At 39.3% G+C, this 21,666-nt stretch overlaps 1 protein-coding gene across 17 annotated transcripts in view; it reads right to left on the reverse strand.

Annotated features, from left to right (window-relative positions):
* LOC124162523 (Golgi reassembly-stacking protein 1-like) overlaps positions 1-6,778 on the reverse strand; it is a 70,842-nt gene extending 64,064 nt beyond the window's left edge. For 8 of the 17 annotated variants that reach the window (XR_006865590.1, XR_006865591.1, XR_006865597.1 and 5 more), the window contains exons 1-2: positions 561-656; positions 287-380 (exon numbers count right to left, since the gene is read on the reverse strand). Coding sequence is in view for 3 of the 17 variants with exons in the window: in XM_046539092.1 (XP_046395048.1) it covers positions 561-575 (15 nt within the window). In the remaining 14 variants the exon portion in view is untranslated. Of the gene's footprint in view, positions 1-286; positions 381-480; positions 657-1,951 lie in introns of those variants that run through there. The other 9 variants (XR_006865598.1, XR_006865599.1, XR_006865596.1 and 6 more) reach the window with 5 other exon arrangements.
* Positions 6,779-21,666: the final 14,888 nt, after the last annotated feature.

Here is a 21,666-nt window from a genome sequence, read left to right on the forward strand (position 1 = left end):
AAAATAAAAAAAATACAATTGGCTCAGGTTCGAATCCCCCCCATAACTTCAGTGCATCAAATTTGCGTGAAGTAATCCTACTCAGCTACGGAGCCACATAAACATTAAGTGTATACGGTGACTCCAAGTGGTGTAAGGAACCATAATGCCGTCGTAGTCTTATCATTAGAGTATTTTTTTAGTATAACAATCGGATAGATGATTAAATACTGCCAAGTTTAACTAGAGATTAAAAAAGTTACCACCAGAGATGAAAAGATGTCTTTCGATTTAAGTACGTACTTACCATGTGCCTAATAAGGGAATTCAGAGGATAGCTGCAATTTCAGCAATATTTTTCTTGGAAAACCACTGATTTAAAAATTGAATCGACACCACGGCTGTATGACAGAAAAAAGAAACGTTTACCATCAAAATTAAACAGACACTACTATATCACATTATTTCAACACCATATTTGAATCATTCGAATATACCCACTGCAATTTAGAACTCATTTAACAGTTATACGATTTAAACCATTGCGAAAAATAAACTGGCATAGTGAAAATAAACCTTACGTGAATATTCAGCATTCCTCTCGTTGACAACAAATGCTTTCACTGCCTTCCCGCCTTCACGGAATAATAATGCGCAGCACTCGATGCTGTTGTTTCTGTGAAGGCGCAATTATCGACGGCTTTTAAACCATAGTATCAATTAAAAATGCCAGTATTACTAATGTTTTTGATCGAAATCCATCAACTCTTCATCACAAATGTGATCAATTAATTGAGGAGACTTCTCATTTCAACAGGGTAATTAATATTTATTATTTACGCCACATATGATCTTCTGCAATTATTTACGCTTTGTTTTCTTTATGAAATATTATTTTACGTTTTACCAATTGGGTAATGGATCAGGTGAATACAAAAGGATCAAACCTGCGGCTGGTAAGAAGCCATTAAAATCGCAGTTCTAATTCCAAATTATAAATAGCCGTAACACCATACGCTATAGGGTCATTCCATGTCAACTCAACCAATTTTTGGGGGGTCCCACACTCACCATCTCAGATTTTGATAATTTTTCCCCTGTTGTTAGTTTCAACCTTAGTTAAGAAAAATCCAAAATATTAAAGACCCATTGCAAGTATTTTCCAAGATATGAGTGTTTGAAGTCAATGAGGCACACACAAATTCTGCACACCAGTCAAATTATTCAAAACTACCATATTTGTGCACCTGTACAACCTAAACCAAATGAGTGAAGCTAGTAAAAATTTTAGAGGATATAAACATGCTGCTATAGTTTTAAAAAATCCTATCACAACGATTTTCACTTGAAAATTTTTTTCTATAAATGTTCAAAAATTGCACTTTCGACAAATTTCGTCAAAAAAGTGACATTTTCAAATACTTGTAAAAATCACATATATCAAATGAAAGCCATAAAAATCTCTGTAAGCATGGTAAAGACCACCAACTTTAATATAGAGTGAGGTTTTGGGTAATTTTGGATTTATTTGTTAATAAATCTTATGAAAATCATCATTCCGCTAATGTTTTTTGTTGAAAAATGCCACTTTTTCAACTTCTAATAACAAAAAAGGACACCAATTAGGTGACTGAGTTTTTTAATATAACTTGCACTATACTCCCTCTTTCAGGAAAATTAAACCTGAAGTTGCTCCCATGATGGATAGTGCTTCTATGATTTATTTTAATGATGGTTGTAAAACGGCGGGCTACAGCACTTATGTTTCAGGGCATCCCCCAGAAGGGGAGTTGTATTTGAGTATCAAAGTTCCTGTAAACCCCTACCATTCTTTAAATTTAGCTGGTAATCTATTTTTAATTTCCAAATAGTATAAAATGGAAACATTTTAGCAAATATATGGATTTACTAGATATTTGCAATTAGGCAAAAACTGGTTGAATATGTACCTATTTGAAGGATAAGTACATACCTCTAACCTCTTAAGCCTGATGGTAAGCATCCTCAACTGTTTGAATTACACAGCCAATGTACCATCTGCTTTTATATACCGTGGTGACATAAGTTCCACGGTTTTTAATAATGTTCTTGGCACATGCTTTTATTTATCTTTTTATTAAATCAACTTTTCTTGGCACTCTGAACTTGGGCAGAGAACGTCCACTGAATTGTTACTCATTTTCACTGATTGAAATGTTTTAGTGAGGAGGTCTTGTCCCTTAATTGTTTTAGAGTTTTAAAACTGCATGTTCAATTTTTGTTTCCAAATCTCTACATCATCACTGGAAACATATGATGTTTTTATGCCTTCAACATTTTTATCAACTCACTCAAGTCACACACTGATAAAATGTTTCGTCCACTGGGTTGTTGTAAACAGGCTCTTGTAGGTAAACATTTTACCGTTCCCCCGATTCATCACATACACTTTTTTTATGACTTGTGGCAAAAAATGCCATTCTGCTGACAAATCAAAGCCTGATTAATGCAAGCATATATTTTTTATATTTTTGAATTTTTATGCTGGCTTGCAGTTCTGTCACTAAAATATTTGCATTTTGCAATGCCAAAAAATATCTCCTTAATAAACTTAATTACTTATCTGATAAAGGCATCTCCTATGAAAAAAATTTGTAAAACTGTTTCAAAATTTTATACATTCTTATACATTGGCATGGCTCATTCATAGGGGATATACTGCTACTGCATCGTGATCCAAGCAGTCACTGATGATGCACAAGGTCATGTAGGACACATTTTCATCAACTTTATGATAGATAACAAGTGGATGATCTGTTGCCTATCGGTTGTCCCAGAAAAATCCCTGAACGGCATCTTGCACAATGAAAGAGAAATTCTCACCAAAGTCAAGTAAAATTATGACCTTATCAATATTCAATTCTTCTAAAAAATTTGGCCTGAAATACAGCAGTAAAATGATTAATTTTAACATCTTTCACCATAAAGCCGGTCTATAAAATCATTTACATTTACTTGTACATTCTCAGTTATTGTATGATCTGTATGTGTCCTCTGAAAATCAGTAAGAGTTAAATCATCTGATAACTACTTAGCTAAATGGTTGCATAGCAATTCACGCAGCTGCTTTTTACCTGGGCACTGCTCACACCTGTGCACCATACTCCGATTGTAACCAATGTCACAAACTATGCACTTCATTGCATCTTTGTATTCCATTTTAACTGAAGGAAGTACATCTAGCATAAGCGTAATATTCTGGTGTTCCATACAAACACATACTGAATTTAAAATTTAATTACACCTATTTTGATATTATCAGCTAGCTGTTTTCCTTCTTTCCAGGACACATCTGGAAGTATACCTTTCCTTTTCCTCAGATCTCGAGCTTGCTTTACTTGCTATTTAGTTACATTGCACACTTCAGCTATTTTTGATATTGTTAGATCTTTTGAAAATGACATGAGACTCTCGGCTTTACACATTTATTTGCACAGGTACAACACGACCATGCGTGTGCTCAGGCCAGGGCTCGCATCCAATATGCCGCCTCCGGACAGGCTTGGACAGGCTTCGCTTCGTCATCCGTCTCCTTCCCCTCCATTCCCCTAGCGCGCCCTAGCGGTGCTCCCTCCGCCACATCCGTCGTCAGCCCGATGCGACGGAGTATCCCTCCGCCGTGATATCAGTGAGAATTCGAACGCTGCTAACACGGCCATCCTAATGCAGTTACGCTCTCGGAACTGCCGCTGCGCGAGGTCTGAAATTGCAAGAACTCAACTTAGAACAAGTGAAAACAACAAAGAGCCGAATACAAACTCGCGATCCCACTGTCATTAGCAGCGACATCTAATTATCAAGTTGTAAGGTACACTGATAGCACTCAGCCATCAAAATAGGCACATTATGGACCCAGGCTGGCTCCAGAGTTCAACTCGTGTCGATCTGAAATCTAAATAAATTAGTTTGTCACACACCTCAAGACCCCTAAGGCCTTGGAAAACAAAACGCATAATGGGAGCAATCATGCGTGAAGGTGCATAACCTTCGGAAAACCAGAACAAATCATGAGTTCTTTAAAACCCATGCTTCAAGGTCCGAAGACCCCGGAAAACAAAACAAACCATGGGTGCATTCAAACCCATGCTTCAAGGTGCTCAGACCTCGGAAGCCAAAACATATCATGAGTTCATTCAAACCCATGCTTCAAGGTACTCCGACCTCGGAAGCCAACACAAATCATGAGTTCATTCAAACCCATGCTTCAAGGTCCGAAGACCCCGGAAAGCCAAAACAAATCACGGGTACAGGCTTACCTCGTACCTCACCCCTCCCCCTCATGGAGAGAGATAAGGTCTTACATGTCAGTCGCAGCCGACCAATCCTTCGGCCACGGTCGCAGCTGTTCCTTGGCAGCCTTGACGATCCTTTGTCTCGTAGTGCCGACCCGTTTGAGCTCGTAGCGTCCCTCTGGTGTCACCTCTCGAACTTCGTAAGGACCAAGGAATTCGAAATCCGCCTTGCTCGCGTGAAGCTTGCTCGCCCGGTGAAGCAGCACGAAGTCTCCAATGCTGTACTGCTGGGTGTCACGCCCTCTGGAGTTGAGAGCTGCTCTAGATGATTCATCTGATCGAAGTCGCTCGATGACACGCCTCCTGTCAACATTCATATTTCTCACAGGAGTTAGATCACTTGAAAGGTCATTTAAGGCGGCTTGAATGAATGGGGTGGTGACTTCAATACCAATGAGCAATTGAGCAGACTGACCCCTGTCGCTTTTTGCATGGTAGTGTTCAAAACTAACTTAATTCTCCACAAAACGCTCGGCCATTCTGCCCTGAACCTTGTCTCAATTCTTATTAAGTTCATGATGGTGCGCATATAACGCTCCACTTGTCTGTTTGCTCTGTGAATATCGGGTGTTATGAAGTGATAACGAACGTTCCATTCATTTAGGCACTTAGCCACTGCCAAGTTATGAAAATTGGTGCCACTGTCCATAATGATTAATTCAGGAGCTCCGAAGCAGGAAATAAAAAATTGCAGGGCTCGCAGAGTCTCATCAGATCTTACAGATTTTAAGGCAACCATGTTGCAATGCTTAGTGAAAGAATCAATTAGTACAAGCGCATATCTGTGTCCATCAATAGACACCGGCAAGGGTCCCAGACAATCGATGTGTATCGTGTGCATTGGGACTGGAACCTTATTGGGTAATTGAACGAGTCCCTGTAGAGAACCTGTTTGCGTCTTCTTAACAACACAAACAAGGCAGTGTTTCACATAGTTTTTGACAGACTGTCTTAGCCGCGGAAACCAGAATGCAAACTTATTGACTTAATTGTTTTCTCTGCTCCAATATGGCACTGCTCGTCATGAAATAATCGCAGAAGTCCAAGCCTACTTTGTCGGGGGACATAGTAGCGCAGCAATTTCCTCCTATTTTTTTAAAATCTCTTGATGACATAGTAAGCCATCCTTCTCAAAGCCATCCTTCTCAACGTATTGATTCGAGTCTAATATTCCCTCACGCAACTCGGAAAGCATTTGCCGAACTTCGGCATTGCCCTTTGGCTCGATGTGTAACCACGAATCGTGCTGAGAGACTCGCAAGACTGAGACAGGATTACGGCTAAGATAATCAACGTGGCTCAGGGTAGAGCCTTTACGGTAAATTATCTCAAAATTGAAATCCTGCATGTATGTCCACCATCGGGCTATTCGAGGAACAATATCGCGTTTGTTCATAGTCGATTTGACTGAATTACAATCAGTGACAATAACAAATTTAATCCCGATAAGATACACTCGGAAATGCTTTAGAGAGTTGACGATGGCTAGGGTCTCCAATTCATAGGAGTGATATTTCGCCTCAGTAGAAGAGGTACGTTTGCTGTAATACGCAACCACTCTGCTTTCCCCGTCATATTTTTGAATGAGGATTCCTCCGTAGCCTACCGCACTCGCATTGTATGCAACTCCGTGGGCATATCGGGGTTGAATACCACCAAGAGTGGTTCGGCGGTCAAACAGTCAATTATGTACTTTCTAGCTTCCTCATGTTCTGTCGTCCAAACGAAACTTACATTCTTTTTTGTAAGGTCATTTATGCATGCGGTACGACTAGCAAACTCGGGAATAAATTTTCGGAAGTATCCGGCTAACCCCATAAATTGTCGGACCTGCTTAACGTCGGTAGGGCGAGATAAATTTTTCAATGCTTTGATTTTACTCTGGCTTGGACGGATGCCCTCCTCGGAAATCAACACACATACGGTACGTCCCATTTTTTTTTCACTAAAAGGACGGGACAAGCGTACGGGGAGGGGCTCCCTCTAATAACGCAATTGGATACTAGGTCATCCGCAATTTTGCGAACTTCCGCACGCTCACTCGACGATAGACGGTAAGGCCGTCGGTTGACAATAAAGTTGTCAATCAAATTTATTTCCATTGAAGCATTATTTACTGTGGAAACTTCTGTCCCAGAGGTTATCATTTCGGCGTAATTTTTTAGCACTACACTTGTCTGAGAATAGTAGTCCTTTTGCACGCTGAGGGCGTTCATCGTATCCTCCGAAACTCAAATCACGGCGAGTCGATTGAGGGTGAGAGGGGTCGGACAGAGGGGAAAAGCGGGGTGGGTAACTCTCGCCGGCAACGCATTGCCGATTGTCACTACTAGCTCTTGTCGCTAGCTCGCTAGCCTATGGGAAGGCAGTATTACAGTAAACACAGGTTGTTTTTGAGTGAATCGAAGTGGGACCTTGTTTATAATCTAAAACTCGGATATTTCGAGCCGTGTTTAATTTATTGACATCTTGACATGTTGAAGATGTCTACAATTAGAAAGTGCAGTGCTATCAACTGTGATAGTAGACGTACACCGGAAAATCCGGTGAAATTGCATGCATTTCCTCGGAATGAAAACTTGTGAGTATTTTAAAGGATATTGTTACCCTCTTATTCCATAACATGTTGTTCTACAATTTGTATCGTAATTGCTTTCAACCGTTACTTCTTATTGTTACTGACATTTGATATAACGCCGTTCATAAAATTATGATAGACTAAAATCTGTCAACCGTGAATAATAGATAATGTCTACCGTGTATTATCATTGTGTACTGACTTAATCTTTTTTGTGTCCATCCTGTAGAGAGGGATCCAATGTGATACCATTGTGACATCGGAGTATTTTCTCCATTTAGATCAGTTTCAGGGTTAAGGAGTTTTGGGACGGTGAATGAAAGTAATTCCTGTTCATCTGGCATTGTGCCTTGATAAATAATTTCATTCATATCTTACAGGTGGATCGCGTCTCCTGGATTTTGGTGTGGTAATCATATCTAGAATTGCGATTGAATGTGGTAGTTCCTTTAATAAAGTCCATAAAATATCGCAATTTACTTATAACACCTTTTATAAAATAAGTATGGTAGCTGGTATGGTGTATGCATGTGCATGAAATATCGTTGTTATCGGCCTTTGGGCATATAACAGTCGTATGCACTTGACGTATTTTAAATTATTAAGGATTTTTGTATGACATATAATTTTCGAATGCCTTTTTCCATTGTCAATGTTTATGGCAAGCTGTAATGGCAGCTTCAAGTAAGTACATGCAAGTGATTTTGAATACTATTGGATAAGTGAATGAATTTATTAAGTGCCGTTTAATCTTAATTGCGTTAACGTTTAATATTAGCCAATGCAAGCTGTAATTTTGGCAAGCTTCACCGGATGCATGATATTGATTTTGAATTAATTGGGCACATCATGCAATTTCTTCGAGAATGTACTTTGACGCATTCGCTCAGTAAATCTTCACTTCATGTAGTCGTGGGTGTGTGTGCACCATTGCTGTCATAACTAGCATGTAATTGGAATGTAAATAAATAATTACTTTCAAATCTCTTTCACTGGTGATGAACTTTTAGTGAAGTATTTGAAGCAGCATCAAAAAGGTAGTGCATTTGATGGTATATCTTGTTTGCGAAGTAAGGAGAAGGAGCACTCATCATTATTTTTATCTTATTGTGGAAATATTCTATTGTAAGGTGAAGTACTTCACTTTTCATAAGGATATTTTAATATGTGCTAAGTATTCATATTTTTAGCATTGACAATATTTTTAAAAAGTAACAAAAGCAGGTTTTCATAGTTTCGTGATGAACATTTTTCAGATGCTTGGAATGGGTGAGAAGGGCTAACAACCCCAATTTACTTGGGAGACCTCTGGATAAGGTATCAAAGTCTGCATACCTCTGTGAAAAGCATTTCACAGCAGCACAGTATATGTGCCCAATCGCCAAAAAGCTGCATCGAGGAGCTATTCCAGAGATATTCAGTGTCCCTGACAGTGATCCTGGGCCTTCAGTATCATCCCATCCACCTGCAAGCAGCCATAGTTCATCTACAACACATACTTCTCCTTCCACAAGCATCTTATCTACTCTCCAAACACAACCCTCTACTTTGCCTTCACCTCCATTACATGCAGAAGATAGCATTCCTGCAGTTAGCCCTCACTCAGTTACTTTGTCATCGCCTGAACCTATGGCTCATTCATCTGCTACATTCACTATCACCTGCGGTCCACCAGCTTCAGTGTCAGACATCAATCTATCCACACCCACTTCCACCACCAGTTACCAAAATTTTAAAGATGGCATCATGAGCAATGCAGATAACTTGCCTCCTCCATCAAGAATATCACATGATGGGGAAGGTTCATCCAGTACCTACTCCTGCACCCCCAAAAAGGTGAAATCTGGCACCCTCTTTCCCAGGGGTTATAGCTGCCGGCGACTCGTAGGATCCACTCCCCGTAAGAAGTACCTGTATGAAAGATTAAGAGAGTGCTCCAAGAAGGTTTCTTACTTGAAGCAAAAACAGCAGGAGGCTCAAAAGAAAGTTTCATCCCTATTAAAAGGGGAATCTGATGTTAGCAAATTGCTCTTTGCTCAAGCACCGAAGGAATCTTCCACTATAATTTCTTCCTTATTGAGGAACAGTAATGTTCCTAGGAATGCAAGGCGATGGAGCACACAGGAAAAGCTAATTTTCCTGTCTTTTTATAAAAGGAGTCCCCGAGCCTATGTATGGCTGTTTTAATAAAGGAGGTGCTTTCAGCCTTGAATAATGCTGGGCTGAAGGTAGCTGCCATAGTCTGTGACATGGGTAGCAACAATACGTCTGCATTAAAAATACTTGGGTCCACAAAAACCCACCCTTACATCAGGTAAGCCAGGTGAATTATTTTTATTCCAGACTTATATTTAGGGCACAAGATTAAGTGTTCTCCTACTAAATGTATTTGTTGCCAAAGAAGGGAATTTCTAACACAACTGAATGCCACTTACTTTCAGCCTTAATGGAGAAGAAGTATACACACTTCATGATCCTCCTCACCTCATGAAATGCACGAGGAATATGTTTATAAAGTATTGCATCGAGGGCAAGGTGTGTAGCCCATTGGAAGTCTCCATCTATGTATAATTGTTGCTAGTAGGCATTTGATCTTTGATGTAATGCAAATGTTTTCTTCTCAAACATTATTGACTAGGTTGACATTGCTGGGGCACAGGTTTCAGGCATTGGAAAATGGCAGCATATTGAGGAGGCTGTTACTATAAGTAGAGGATGCAGTGGAAATGTTATCGCCTTCCCAAAGATTACCCCGGCATGTTTACAACCTAGGTGGAAGGAGAAGATGAGTGTTTCAATGGCTGCCAACATTTTTAGCCAGGCTCTAGCTTCTCAAATGGATGTCTTTGTTGGGCTTGGTATGTTTTTTAAAAAAATTATAGTCATGCTTTGGAGTCCATTCTGTTCAATAACTGATCTCATGCTATTTCCAATAAATTTATTTTGACAGGGCTTATGGATCCTGGTGCTGCGGTGACAGCAGAATTCCTGGTATTCATCAAGAAGCTCTTTCAAAGCTTCAACAGCTTTAATCAGGGGCAAGATGTTGATGATTTATTGTCTCCGTTGTGTGACACCAGTCCACATATTGCCTTCTGGAATGAAGCACTGAAGAAGCTGAAGATCCTGACGTTCTTATTACTTAAGAAAACTTCAACAGGAGAGATACTTTTACATCCTTCTGGCAAGCCAAAAATAATAAAATCAATAAGACCTAGGTCCCAGGATGGATGGATGTCCACTATTAGGGCTGTTAAATTGCTGTGGTGTAGGCTAAAGAAGGAGGGGTTGAAAAAACTGGAAACGAGGAGGCTTAATCAAGACCCGCTGGAGAATTTGTTTGGGAGCATAAGGTTCCACAGTGGATGTAACAGTAACCCTACCACTCAGCAATTTGCATCCTCCATCAAGACATCCATGCTGCATGGAACTCCCAAGGTCGGAAGAAAAGGTGGAAATTGTCAAGTAGATGATGACACTTTTTTATCGGATTTAGAGGAGCTCATGCAGCAAATTCCTGATGAAGTTCCTCAGGATGAGGAGTTTAGCATAGAAAACCTGGAAGCAACTGACACCCCTGATGATGTCAACCCAATTTCTGGCGAAATGCAGAGGTTGGAATTGTGTAATACAGTCCTCAAGTCTGTGATGAAATCATTGACTTGCAATGACTGTATTAATGTAATATACACGGAAGAATCGCTATTTGGAGAGAACTTTGGCAAGCATTCTGCCCTGAATAGAGATGGCAAGACATTTTTTCCATCAGCATTGCTAAAGGATGCCATATATAGTGTAACAGAAAATTTAACAAAAGAAATACCTAATGTTGCCCACAAAATAGGATTAAAAAAAAGCCTTTCTAAAAGTCTAAATGCAAAAGAGCGTTTTTCCTGGGTTAAATGCTCAGCGCATGATCTTTCGCAAGATATGTATGATGCAGTTATAGAAAACAGCATAAGAATGTACTGCAGAGGAAAGAAGTAAGTTTTGATTTATATTTATGCCTATATGTATATATTTCATTTTTTCTTTATTTGCATAAGATATTTCATTGTGTTATTCATATGGTGGTGGTTTTGAATTAATATGGGGGTTGTCAAAGGGTGCTCTATATTGTGTCTCCTGTCCTTGTGGCATAAACTAATTGCTCCTTACCAGGAAAAGGGCACTTGCTACTTAGGATATTTGTGCTTTCTCTGCTTTCAGAGTATTTTTATTGCTTTTTATTTTTGGCTTTGGTGTGACTTTTTCGCCTGTTTCTTGTGTGGTGTGGGTGGTGAACTGTGCTCTATATTGTGTCTCCTGTCCTAGTGGCATAAACTAATTGCTCCTTACCAGGAAAAGGGCACTTCCTATTTAATATATTTGGCTAGTATTGTGTCGATTGAAAATAATTTTATGCTATTTTGATTAATTGCCTGCAAATGCACTTTGAGCTTGTGTATCTCCTGTGGTGGGCTTATGCAATTGTCTAATTGATGTGAGTCCAAACCTAGAGGCGTAAATAATTGCATCTTACCAGAAAAGTGGTATTTGCTCTTTAGGATGTTTGTCAGGTCCACTTCCATTGATTATAATTTATTGCTGATTTGATTTGATTCTGTTCTTGAGATTGTATTTTTTCTTGTGTGCCTGTAGTGGTGGGGGTTGTGTATTGTCATTTTCCTTCTGTGTCCATACGTAATGGCTTTGACTAATTGCTCCTTACCTGGAAAGGGGCACTTCCTATTTAGGATGTTTGTCTAGGCCTGTTTCCATTGAAACTGAGTTTTTGCTTTGGTGATTCCTTTCGTTTGATAGCATTTTACTCTAGTACATCTCTAGTGGCGGGCTTATCTACTTGGCCAATAAATGTGAATACAAACCTACTCGAAAAACATAATAGCTTCTTAACAGGACCGGGGAACTTGCTACATAGTATATATATGCTATCTCTGCTTCCCCTGAAAATATTTTATAGCTTCCTTGTTTCCTTGCTGTGGGTAACTTTTGTTCTTGAGTTTCTCTTGTGGTGGGCTTATAAATTTTGCTGATTAATGTGAGTCCTAACCTAAAGGCATTAGCTAATTGTTTCTTACCAGGAAAGGGTTACTTCCTATTTAGAATTTTTTCAAGTCTGTTGCCAATGAAAATGATGTATTGCTTTTTCGTTTCCTTGCTTGCTTCCTTGATGAGCGTGCTTGACGAATTTTGTTCATGTGTTTTTCATGTGTTGGTGATTATGTTTTAGCTGATTAATGTGAGCGCTAACCTAGTGGCAAACACTATTTGTTTCTTACCAGAAAAGGGGCACTTGCTGTTTAGGATTTTTTGTGGAATCATTTTCCACTAAAAATGATTTATTTGATTTTTATAACCTAGTAGCACACAATAATTGCTTCTTTTCGTGGGAGATGCATTCTCTAGAATGTTTGATGATGAGTCTGCTTTCAGTTAAAATTATTTATTTGTTTTTGATTAATTTACGTTACATGAATGATAATTCGAGTGTACAATTATGTGGGCGAATAGCAGTTTAAATTTTATAAGGGAAAAGTCAACTCATGATGACATATTAGTAATGAGGTGCCTTATTGAATGGAAACTACCATGGAAATTTGTTGTGTATCCCGGTTCCTTAGATTTTATACAGGTTTTCCATCCATTTCATTGGCTAATCCTCGTTGGGAATAGTGATAGGTTGGAGGAACAGGCGACTGATCCTTGATATTTCTTTGAATTGGACTGTGTTGGTGGGATTAGCTTATGTAGAATCTAGGTTGGCATCTGCTGTTCAAGGTGTGAGGCATGGCAGTCCAATTTCATCATTGCTGTTTAACATGTACAGAGATTAAATTGTAAGGGCGGTATGGAAATAGTTAAATGTGGTAAATGAAGTGTGGTGAGAATGTTAATTAAATTGGTTACGTTTGTGAAGTTTGATCATTTTGGATGAAGAATGGAGGAACCATGATAGTAGGTTTAATGATCCAAAAGAGAGTTAGGGGGAAGGAAAGAATTCATGGGTAACATGAACGGGAAAGTGCCTTAATACGAATTAATGGAAAAAGTTCAAAGAGGGAAGGGGTGATAGGCATAAACATATGCACCATGTAAATTTACCTATACCAGCATAATACGTTAATATTACCTTCTTACTTCATTCTTCTTGACCCCAATGAATTGGTTTCAGTTGTCATAGTTTTCAATTGCCTCGTTCTTCTCATTGGAGACTAATAGGGTAGTTTCCTTCATCAAAGAAAACGAAAGGTATTGATTGCGATTCGTTACCCACCATTAGTGTATTCATAATACACAAATTATTTGGTTTTTGAAATACCGGTTTAGACGAATGGCAAGGGCCAAATTTTATCCTCATTTGAAAAAGGCCAGATTGGCGCCCATGCGATTCCACTCTGCATGACGTCACAGGGACCTAGTTTCTATACGAGTAGATAGGAGTTATACATCGTCTGAGGTTACCAATGCATGCATGAGGCACAGAGCTCAGGGAAACATGTCTTAATAATCACCTATTAAAACTGGCTAAGGTCGGAAAGTTTTCTTCGTTTTATAAGGTATTAATAAACCTTTTTTAAGCCATGCGCTACCATTCAGCAAGGTACTCAGCTATCCGCTAGCATCCTGCGATGTATCAGAGCTAAGCCTCGCCTCAAGGTCACCTCACCGGGTGGGAGGGGGAACCAGAAATACGACGTACGGAGATATTTCCCGGCATGCATACTTAAGCGTCGCGTTTTCGCGCGCTTGAAAATTTTCACTTTTCATTTAATCGCGAAAAATAGATGTTGTCATTTAAAAATCTAAAAGCGCGAAATACGTATCCAGGAGTAATAATCTTTCGATTAAGGCAATAAAAAAATAATAGGAAACCACCCTATTCCTGTTGGCAAACCTCTTGGGTTCTGAATTTTATAGAGGAGATTATTTGCATAGAATATTTTTTTTTCATTTAATAAAAATATTTCTGATAGTATGTTTTTGACAATACTCTAATGACATGATTCAATTTTTACCATGCCTGAGTCTTTTCATTGGTTTTAAATAGGTAGTGTTTGCTTTTGTATTTGTGATGGGTTTTTGTAGAAGGTAACTATGTTGTTGAATCTTTTTGGTAATGGGTATTCCTACTGTTGGAATATTATTTCCGTTTACCTGTATCTACTGTTGTGTTACTTTCGTTTATTTATTCAGCTTTGATACTTTACCTTTTTATAAACATGTCAACATATGTATTAGTGAAGAAGAGAAATAAATGTTTTAAAATATTTTTGGATTATTTATTTATGTACTATCCCTTCCACTGTGGCGGCAGTTGCTATTCCTTAGTCTTTCTGCATTAGTGTTCAACGAAGAGATGGAAATAGTGGAGTATGAATTTAAGAAAAACGACCAGAAGCGTACGCTATTCGAACAGGCGCGGTTTTGAATCTCCCACGCTACGGTGGCGACATTCGGCAATGCGTTGCCGGCGAGAGTTACCCACCCCGCTTTTCCCCTCTGTCCGACCCCTCTCACCCTCAATCGACTCGCCGTGCTCAAATGACGCCAGGCAGCTGTCGCCGAATCACGCGAGTACCGTCGCAGTCCGTGACAGCGGCTAACATTATGTCTTCAAATAGGTTGCACCCTACAATGACATCGTAATCGAGGCATGCAGAAGGTACCATCACGAAAGTGAGCTTCGAATTTTGACCAGTAATCTCAACGGTTGCGTCAAAACGGAACTTCGATATAAGTCTCCCAGGTAAAATCCACATGATGGGAAGTTCGTTTCGTATTAATTTACCAGAGAAAGTAGCCAAAAATTTATCACACATCAAAGATACGTCCGCTCCAGTATCAATTAAGCCCATAAACACCCGCCGAACTGATTCGACGTTATCTCCTTCGACTACTTCCCCACGTGCCACCTTCTGAAGGGAGCTCAAATAAGAAATTAGATCAGAGACGGATGTAAAGTCGCGCATTTTCGCTGACTCCTGGATTTTCCCGTCACTTATGCCGTGAACAATTAATTCAATTAAATCTTCAGGTCCCCATTGGGCTCCCAATCTTTTAAGAAGGGTCAATTTCTTAAGCATATGCAGTAAAAGTATTGAAATCTGAAGTTTTGCAAGCAGCAGCTTCAACAAGCAATCGGCCAAGAATTTTCCGCGAGGGGAAAACTTCTAAAAATATCGTTTTTGAAAGCACACCAGCTGGAGACCAGCTCTCGGACCATACCTTGGATTCGTCAGTCAAATAACGCCTCACTCTTACAAGCGTCTGGACATCCGACCAGTAGAACTCCTCCATAATTATCTCGGCATGTTGAATCCAGCGTTGAGCATCGTCAATGTCTGGGCGGAAAAGGGGCAGGTCAATCTGGTCTATGGCTCCTTGGCTGCTCTTCACCTTCTTCAGCACATCGAGGAGTATCTCCTCCATTCCGTCAGCAGCTAGAAAAAATATTTCTTCCCAGCGTCGGCGTCGTCTTGAGCGCAGAGAAGAATCCCACTTCTGATGTTAGATCTTTTGAAAATGACATGAGACTCTCGGCTTTACACATTTATTTGCACAGGTACAACACGACCATGCGTGTGCTCAGGCCAGGGCTCGCATCCAATATGCCGCCTCCGGACAGGCTTGGACAGGCTTCGCTTCGTCATCCGTCTCCTTCCCCTCCATTCCCCTAGCGCGCCCTATGCCTTGTCTACACTACACACTTAACTTAAATATAATCTTAAATATGGTGCGGTAGCTACACTTGAGCTTTAAGTCGACTTCAGCACCGTGATTGTCTATATCGGGAAACAGTTATGTTGACAGATGAAGGTCTAGGAGAGCAATTAGTGATTCTTTGATCCAAAGCGACTGTTATTTGAAATAAACTTCCAAACTCCGTGAATTAACCATTTTGGATTCAGAAGGTTAAAAGGAAAGACCGATTTCAGTTCCTGAGGGAACGCTATATGGCGAGAGGTGATGGAGCCATAGGAATTTAGAATTACTAAGCGTGACTTCGTGGAATGACATATTCATAACGTAAACAAAAACACTTATTGCTAGTCAAATTCCACTGCTTTATTAAAACCATTGATGTTAAATTTCAACCATTAATTCCTCCCACGTCAAATGAAATCGCCACATCTTATCTCCCTCGGCATCCCTAGGACTAACATTAAAGCCCTATGCAATAGTTTCAATAACAGTGTGTGGGAAGTTACTGAGTGCATTCGTTTACGTTATTTTCGATTATGACACCATGGAAAATAAACTGTTTTACCGGATCCTCTGCCGTCGTCTCATTGTCAGTCTTAAAATTCCTTAAAACGTTTCTAAGTTTTATAAATCGAGTTTCACCGTGAGCAACAGGCATAGCAATTAGTTTTCACGGAAATAAAACCAACAATAAGATGAGAAACACTACAAAATAAATTCGTCGAATTAATATCCCCAACACTAGAAATTAACTAACGTATATATAACTCAATAACCACATCATACAATACAGCACAACTTAGAACATAATCATGAACATGCATGCATGAACATAATCAACGGGATGTGTTAAGATTTCCATGAAATGTATATTTCGTATATTCGCGGACAATGCCATTTTTTTATCAACAGAAAAAAGTATCTATGTACTTTTTTGTAGTCAAGGGTTGGTTGTTTTACTTTGTTGTGACTCTTTAAAAATGGTTGAAGAATAAAACTTGAAGTAGATAGTTGATCCTGTTTTTTCTCCGGACTAACTGTCGAAGCTTTCATAGTGGCACGAAGATTTCGTCCACTGGTTACCGAAACAGAATATTTTTTGTCAGGTTATGGACCCATCAGGCATAAGTGCGGAGAATTAAACGTGTTGGCGAAGAAGACTATCGTTTGAGCAAACGGTGATAAACTTCGAGTACAAATCAACCAGAGTCTGGCTTGGAATAACTCGTCGAACTCGTAAAAAGAAAAAGAGAGGAACGATGTCCGGACGGCGGCAAAATCAAATGATGGATAGCGAGTCAGCCCAGGGGCAGTTACCTGTGGCTGATAAACTTGAAGGGCCGAACTATTACGAGTGGACACTAGGAATGAAGGGGTTATTCTTAAAAGCTCAATGCATTGAAGCTATCAAAGGTTTTGAAGAGTGGACGATAGAAGAGAACGGTGTGTTAGTCGCGGCAGATCCGCCGGATTATGAGGTGAAACGGAGGAAAAGGCTGGACAACACATGTCTGGGACTCATCTATTGTAACGTTCAGAAGACTTTTCTGGAGCATGTGGACGCCTGCGATAATGCTAAGGCAGCGTGGGAAGCGTTGGAGACCATGTGCACGAGTTACGGCCGCTCTGAGCTATGCAGCTTCAATCGAGCTATGTGGAACACACAAAAGACTAAGGAGATGAGTATTCATCAATATGTTGCCATAATAAACGATTATCGCAGGAAAATCAAGAAATGTGGTATGGAAATTGATGATGATATGCTAGCTAATGTATATCTAAACGGCCTTCCATCTGATTGGAAGTTTTTTGTCCAGAGTTATCGGAAAGGGAAATTAGTCTCAAGAGAAGTATTGGGTGACATGCTTGTGGAAGAGCAGAAGATGCTATGCATGTCAAGAGAAAAGAAAGAGCTCAAATCTGAAGATAATAGCGATGCACATCAAGTTTACAAGGTCACAAAGGAATCAGAGTTTTCTGAGCATGGAGTGAATAGGTTTAAAGGGAAAGGAAAGAACAAAGGTAAAGGTGGAAGGAAAAGCCATCCTCCCATCTGTTATGTATGTGGAACAGAGGGACATCTATCTTTCCAGTGCCCTGATAAGAAACAAAATTCTATAGAGAAGAATCAAAATTTTGAATCTGTGAAGAAGGGGCGAGCTTCTGTCATCACAAGAGGATATAAAGCATTGTGTACTCACCAAGAGAAAAGTATAGGAGGTGGGGGATTATGGATACTGGACGGTGGAGCATCAGACCACATGACCAATAGAAAAGATTTATTCATAAATCTTTGTCCCATAACTGGTCAAGTTGTTGTGGGTGATGGATATGCTTTGGAAGTCAAAGGAATTGGCACCATAAAATTGGAGATCTCCACTGAATGTGGTGGCTTTACTATAGACTTCTCAGATGTACTGTACATCCCTGATTTGAAAGATAATTTGCTTTCACAAGGAGTATTGGACAAGAAGGGAATGAAGTTCTCATGTTATCAAGGGGTGAACGAGATATCAGATGAAGGAGAAGTTTTCTTAAAGGCATTTCTCGTAAATAATTTATATTACATCACTACAGTAGGAGGAGTCAGCATTGAAGATGTCAAGATTATTTCTGAGACAAAGAAAGCATCCATAGTATCTACCATAATATGGCATGATAGACTGGGGCATCTAAATGAAGACGATATGAAGAGAATTCCTTTGGATAAAAAATGTGGAATTAACCATTTTGATTGTGACACTTGTAATGCTGGGAAAATGAAAAGGTTAAAATTTCCTAACATAGGTGGAGAAGATACATGCAAGGTCTTGGATAGAATCCATTCTGATGTGGCAGGTCCATTTACACCCAAGACTTTAAACGGAGCTAAGTACTTTGTCACATTTATTGATGATTTTACAAGGTATTCTATGGTCTACTTATTGAAAAAGAAGTCAGAAGTATTTGAAAATTTCAAGAAATTTCAACGTAGAGTGGAGTGCCTGCACGATAGGAAAATTAAGGAATTCCAGAGTGACAATGGTGGAGAATACACAGATAAAAAATTCTCAGTACACCTGGAAGAATGTGGAATCTTACATCGTTTCTCAGTGGCATATACTCCACAGCAAAATGGGCTATCTGAGAGGTACAAGGAAACTATTCTGAATACAACGAGATGTTTACTGATAAAATCTGGTCTTCATAAAAGATTTTGGGGAGAAGCTCTCATGACTGCTGTACATCTCAGAAATTTGTCTCCTACTTCTGCACGAAATAGCAATATTCCAATGAGTTTGTGGAAAGGACGGGAACTAAAAGAGATAGATTATAACTATCTAAGAGTTTTTGGATGCCAGGCATGGGCATGGCAGCCAAGAGAGACAAGAGATGGAAAATTGAGTCCCAGAGGAGAAGAAAGCATCATGTTAGGATATGAAGAGGGCATCAAAGGATATCGACTTTGGAGTCTGAAAAAGAAGAAAGTAATAATCAGCAGAGATGTCAGGTTCAACGAATCAAAATTTCCTTTCAAGATGAGCCGAGATGATATCAAGATTCCCGATCTAGACAGCGATGGCGAACCTGATCCAGGAGAAGACATTGTGGAACAAGGCTATGTTTTCACAGGCGATGGAAAAGCTGAGGAGACTAAATCAAACCAAATTTCATCACACGCGGTGGTGATACCAGGTCTGACTCCAGTGGTCCCAGATTCAGTTTCAGGGGGAGCAGTGCCTGAGATACCAGAGGAGGCAGCGCCTCGTGTTGCAGTTTTGGAGGATGACGTTGAACAGCCTGTCTTGGTGGTCTACCCCACAGTTACTAATTTAGAGGTACCAGTGACAAACCTTGACCCTGGTGAGGTTGCAGGTGAGGTACCAAGCCAGTCCATTCCAAGGAGGTCAAAGCGTGTTAGGAAGCCAACATCTTGTCAAAGCTGCAACTATGCTCATGCAAGTATTGAGTGTACTTCCATTCCAGGGACAGTAACAGAGGCTTTTAATAGTAAAGATTCTGAGTTTTGGAAACAGGCAATGCAAGAAGAAGTAAAAGTTTTGTCAGACCAAGGGACATGGGAAATAGTGCCAAGACCAGAGGGATTAAATATTGTAGGTTCAAAATGGGTGTTTGCTTTGAAACGTAATGATAAAGGGGAAATTATAAAGTTCAAGGCAAGGTTAGTTGCTCAGGGATATGGTCAAATTCATGGAGTTGATTACCATGACACATTTAGTCCTGTTATTCAAAAGAAAAGTCTGAGGCTTCTTATAGCTATTGCTGTTGAGACAGATTTAGAAATGGATCAGTTGGATATTGTAGGGGCATATTTAAACAGTAAATTAGAAGAGGATGTGTACATGGAGATACCAAAATATCTCGGAGAGAATATAACGGTTGATAGAAAGTTTTATGTATGTAAGTTAAACAAGAGTATATACGGTTTAAAGCAATCAGGTAGAAATTGGTATTTGCATCTTAGCTCAATTTTGTCTGTGTATGGATTAAAACAGTGTTTAAGTGATCCATGTATTTTTAGCATGTCTGACCTTAAAGTAGGGGTTTATGTTGATGATATGTTGCTTGTCGGAACGAAGGACAAGATATCACAGTTTAAGAGTTATCTAGGTAAGCATGTAGGAGTCAAGGATCTTGGTTCAGCCCATAATATTTTGTCCATAAGAATACAGAGACCTGAAAGAAGTGTGGTATATATTGATCAGGAGAATTATATAAAATATATGTTGGAAGAATTCGAGATGCAAGATTGTCATGGGGTGAATACTCCTTTACCAGTAGATTTTCAAGAGAGAGATGTCGAAAACCAAATAAGCAATTATTTGTATCGAAAAGCAATAGGCTGTTTGTTGCATTTGTCTGGAAATACAAGACCAGACATTTCCTATGCTGTGTGTATTTTAAGTCAGTATATGGAGGAGCCATGTCAAACTGATTGGAAAAATGTCAAGCATATGTTTAGATTTTTGTCTAAGACTAGAGGTTATGCTTTATGTTATCAAAAAATGTCAAAGTAAAATTAATGCATACTCTGATGCAGACTGGGCAGGCAGTAAAGGTTATTGTAAGTCCATTACAGGATATCATATTTCTTTAGCAGGGGCTCCATTTATCTGGCGAGCAAGGAAGCAAAAATGCATGGCAACCTCATCAACTCATGCAGAGTTTATTGCATTGTATGAGTGTGTAACTGAAATAGTATGGTTATCAGAGTTGTTAATAGAAATTAATCAAGGATGTTTAATGCCTAAACCTTGTGTTATTTATTGTGATAATGAGAGTTCCATTGCCATTGCCAAAAATGATGTTATAACTGAAGGAAACAAACATTTCTTTGTTAAATACCATTTCATCATGGAACAAGTCAAAGAAAAAATGGTGTATTTTATATATGTACCATCAGACAAGAATACTGCGGATATATTTACTAAAAGACTGCCAGGGACAAGAATCAAAGTGCTATCAAAGATGATAGGACTTAAGGATCTGTACAATAGAATTTAAGATGTTTGAATATTTTATAATTATAATGTCTTGTGCTGTTTGGTACTCATTCAGAGATTGAAGGTGAAATGATTATTGCATTTTCAAAACAGGTATTGTCCGAGGGGGAGTGTTAAGATTTCCATGAAATGTATATTTCGTATATTCGCGGACAATGCCATTTTTTTATCAACAGAAAAAAGTATCTATGTACTTTTTTGTAGTCAAGGATTGGTTGTTTTACTTTGTTGTGACTCTTTAAAAATGGTTGAAGAATAAAACTTGAAGTAGATAGTTGATCCTGTTTTTTCTCCGGACTAACTGTCGAAGCTTTCATAGTGGCACGAAGATTTCGTCCACTGGTTACCGAAACAGAATATTTTTTGTCAGGATGACGTGAGATGGGTATTTATGTGCCATTTACAACACATGAAGAGCTTCAACCGTGCGGAAACAGTTGCCTACGCAATCTAAGTTGGGTTCTAAGATGACTTATAAGTGGAGGTGTACTTAAATGAAGCTGGTGACACCTACACTACCAACTTAAATACAGAGCCAACTTAAGTAGTCACTTAAGTTACTAGTGTA

Source organism: Ischnura elegans, chromosome 7 (assembly GCF_921293095.1).
Source record: "Ischnura elegans chromosome 7, ioIscEleg1.1, whole genome shotgun sequence".
NCBI lineage: Eukaryota > Metazoa > Arthropoda > Insecta > Odonata > Coenagrionidae > Ischnura > Ischnura elegans.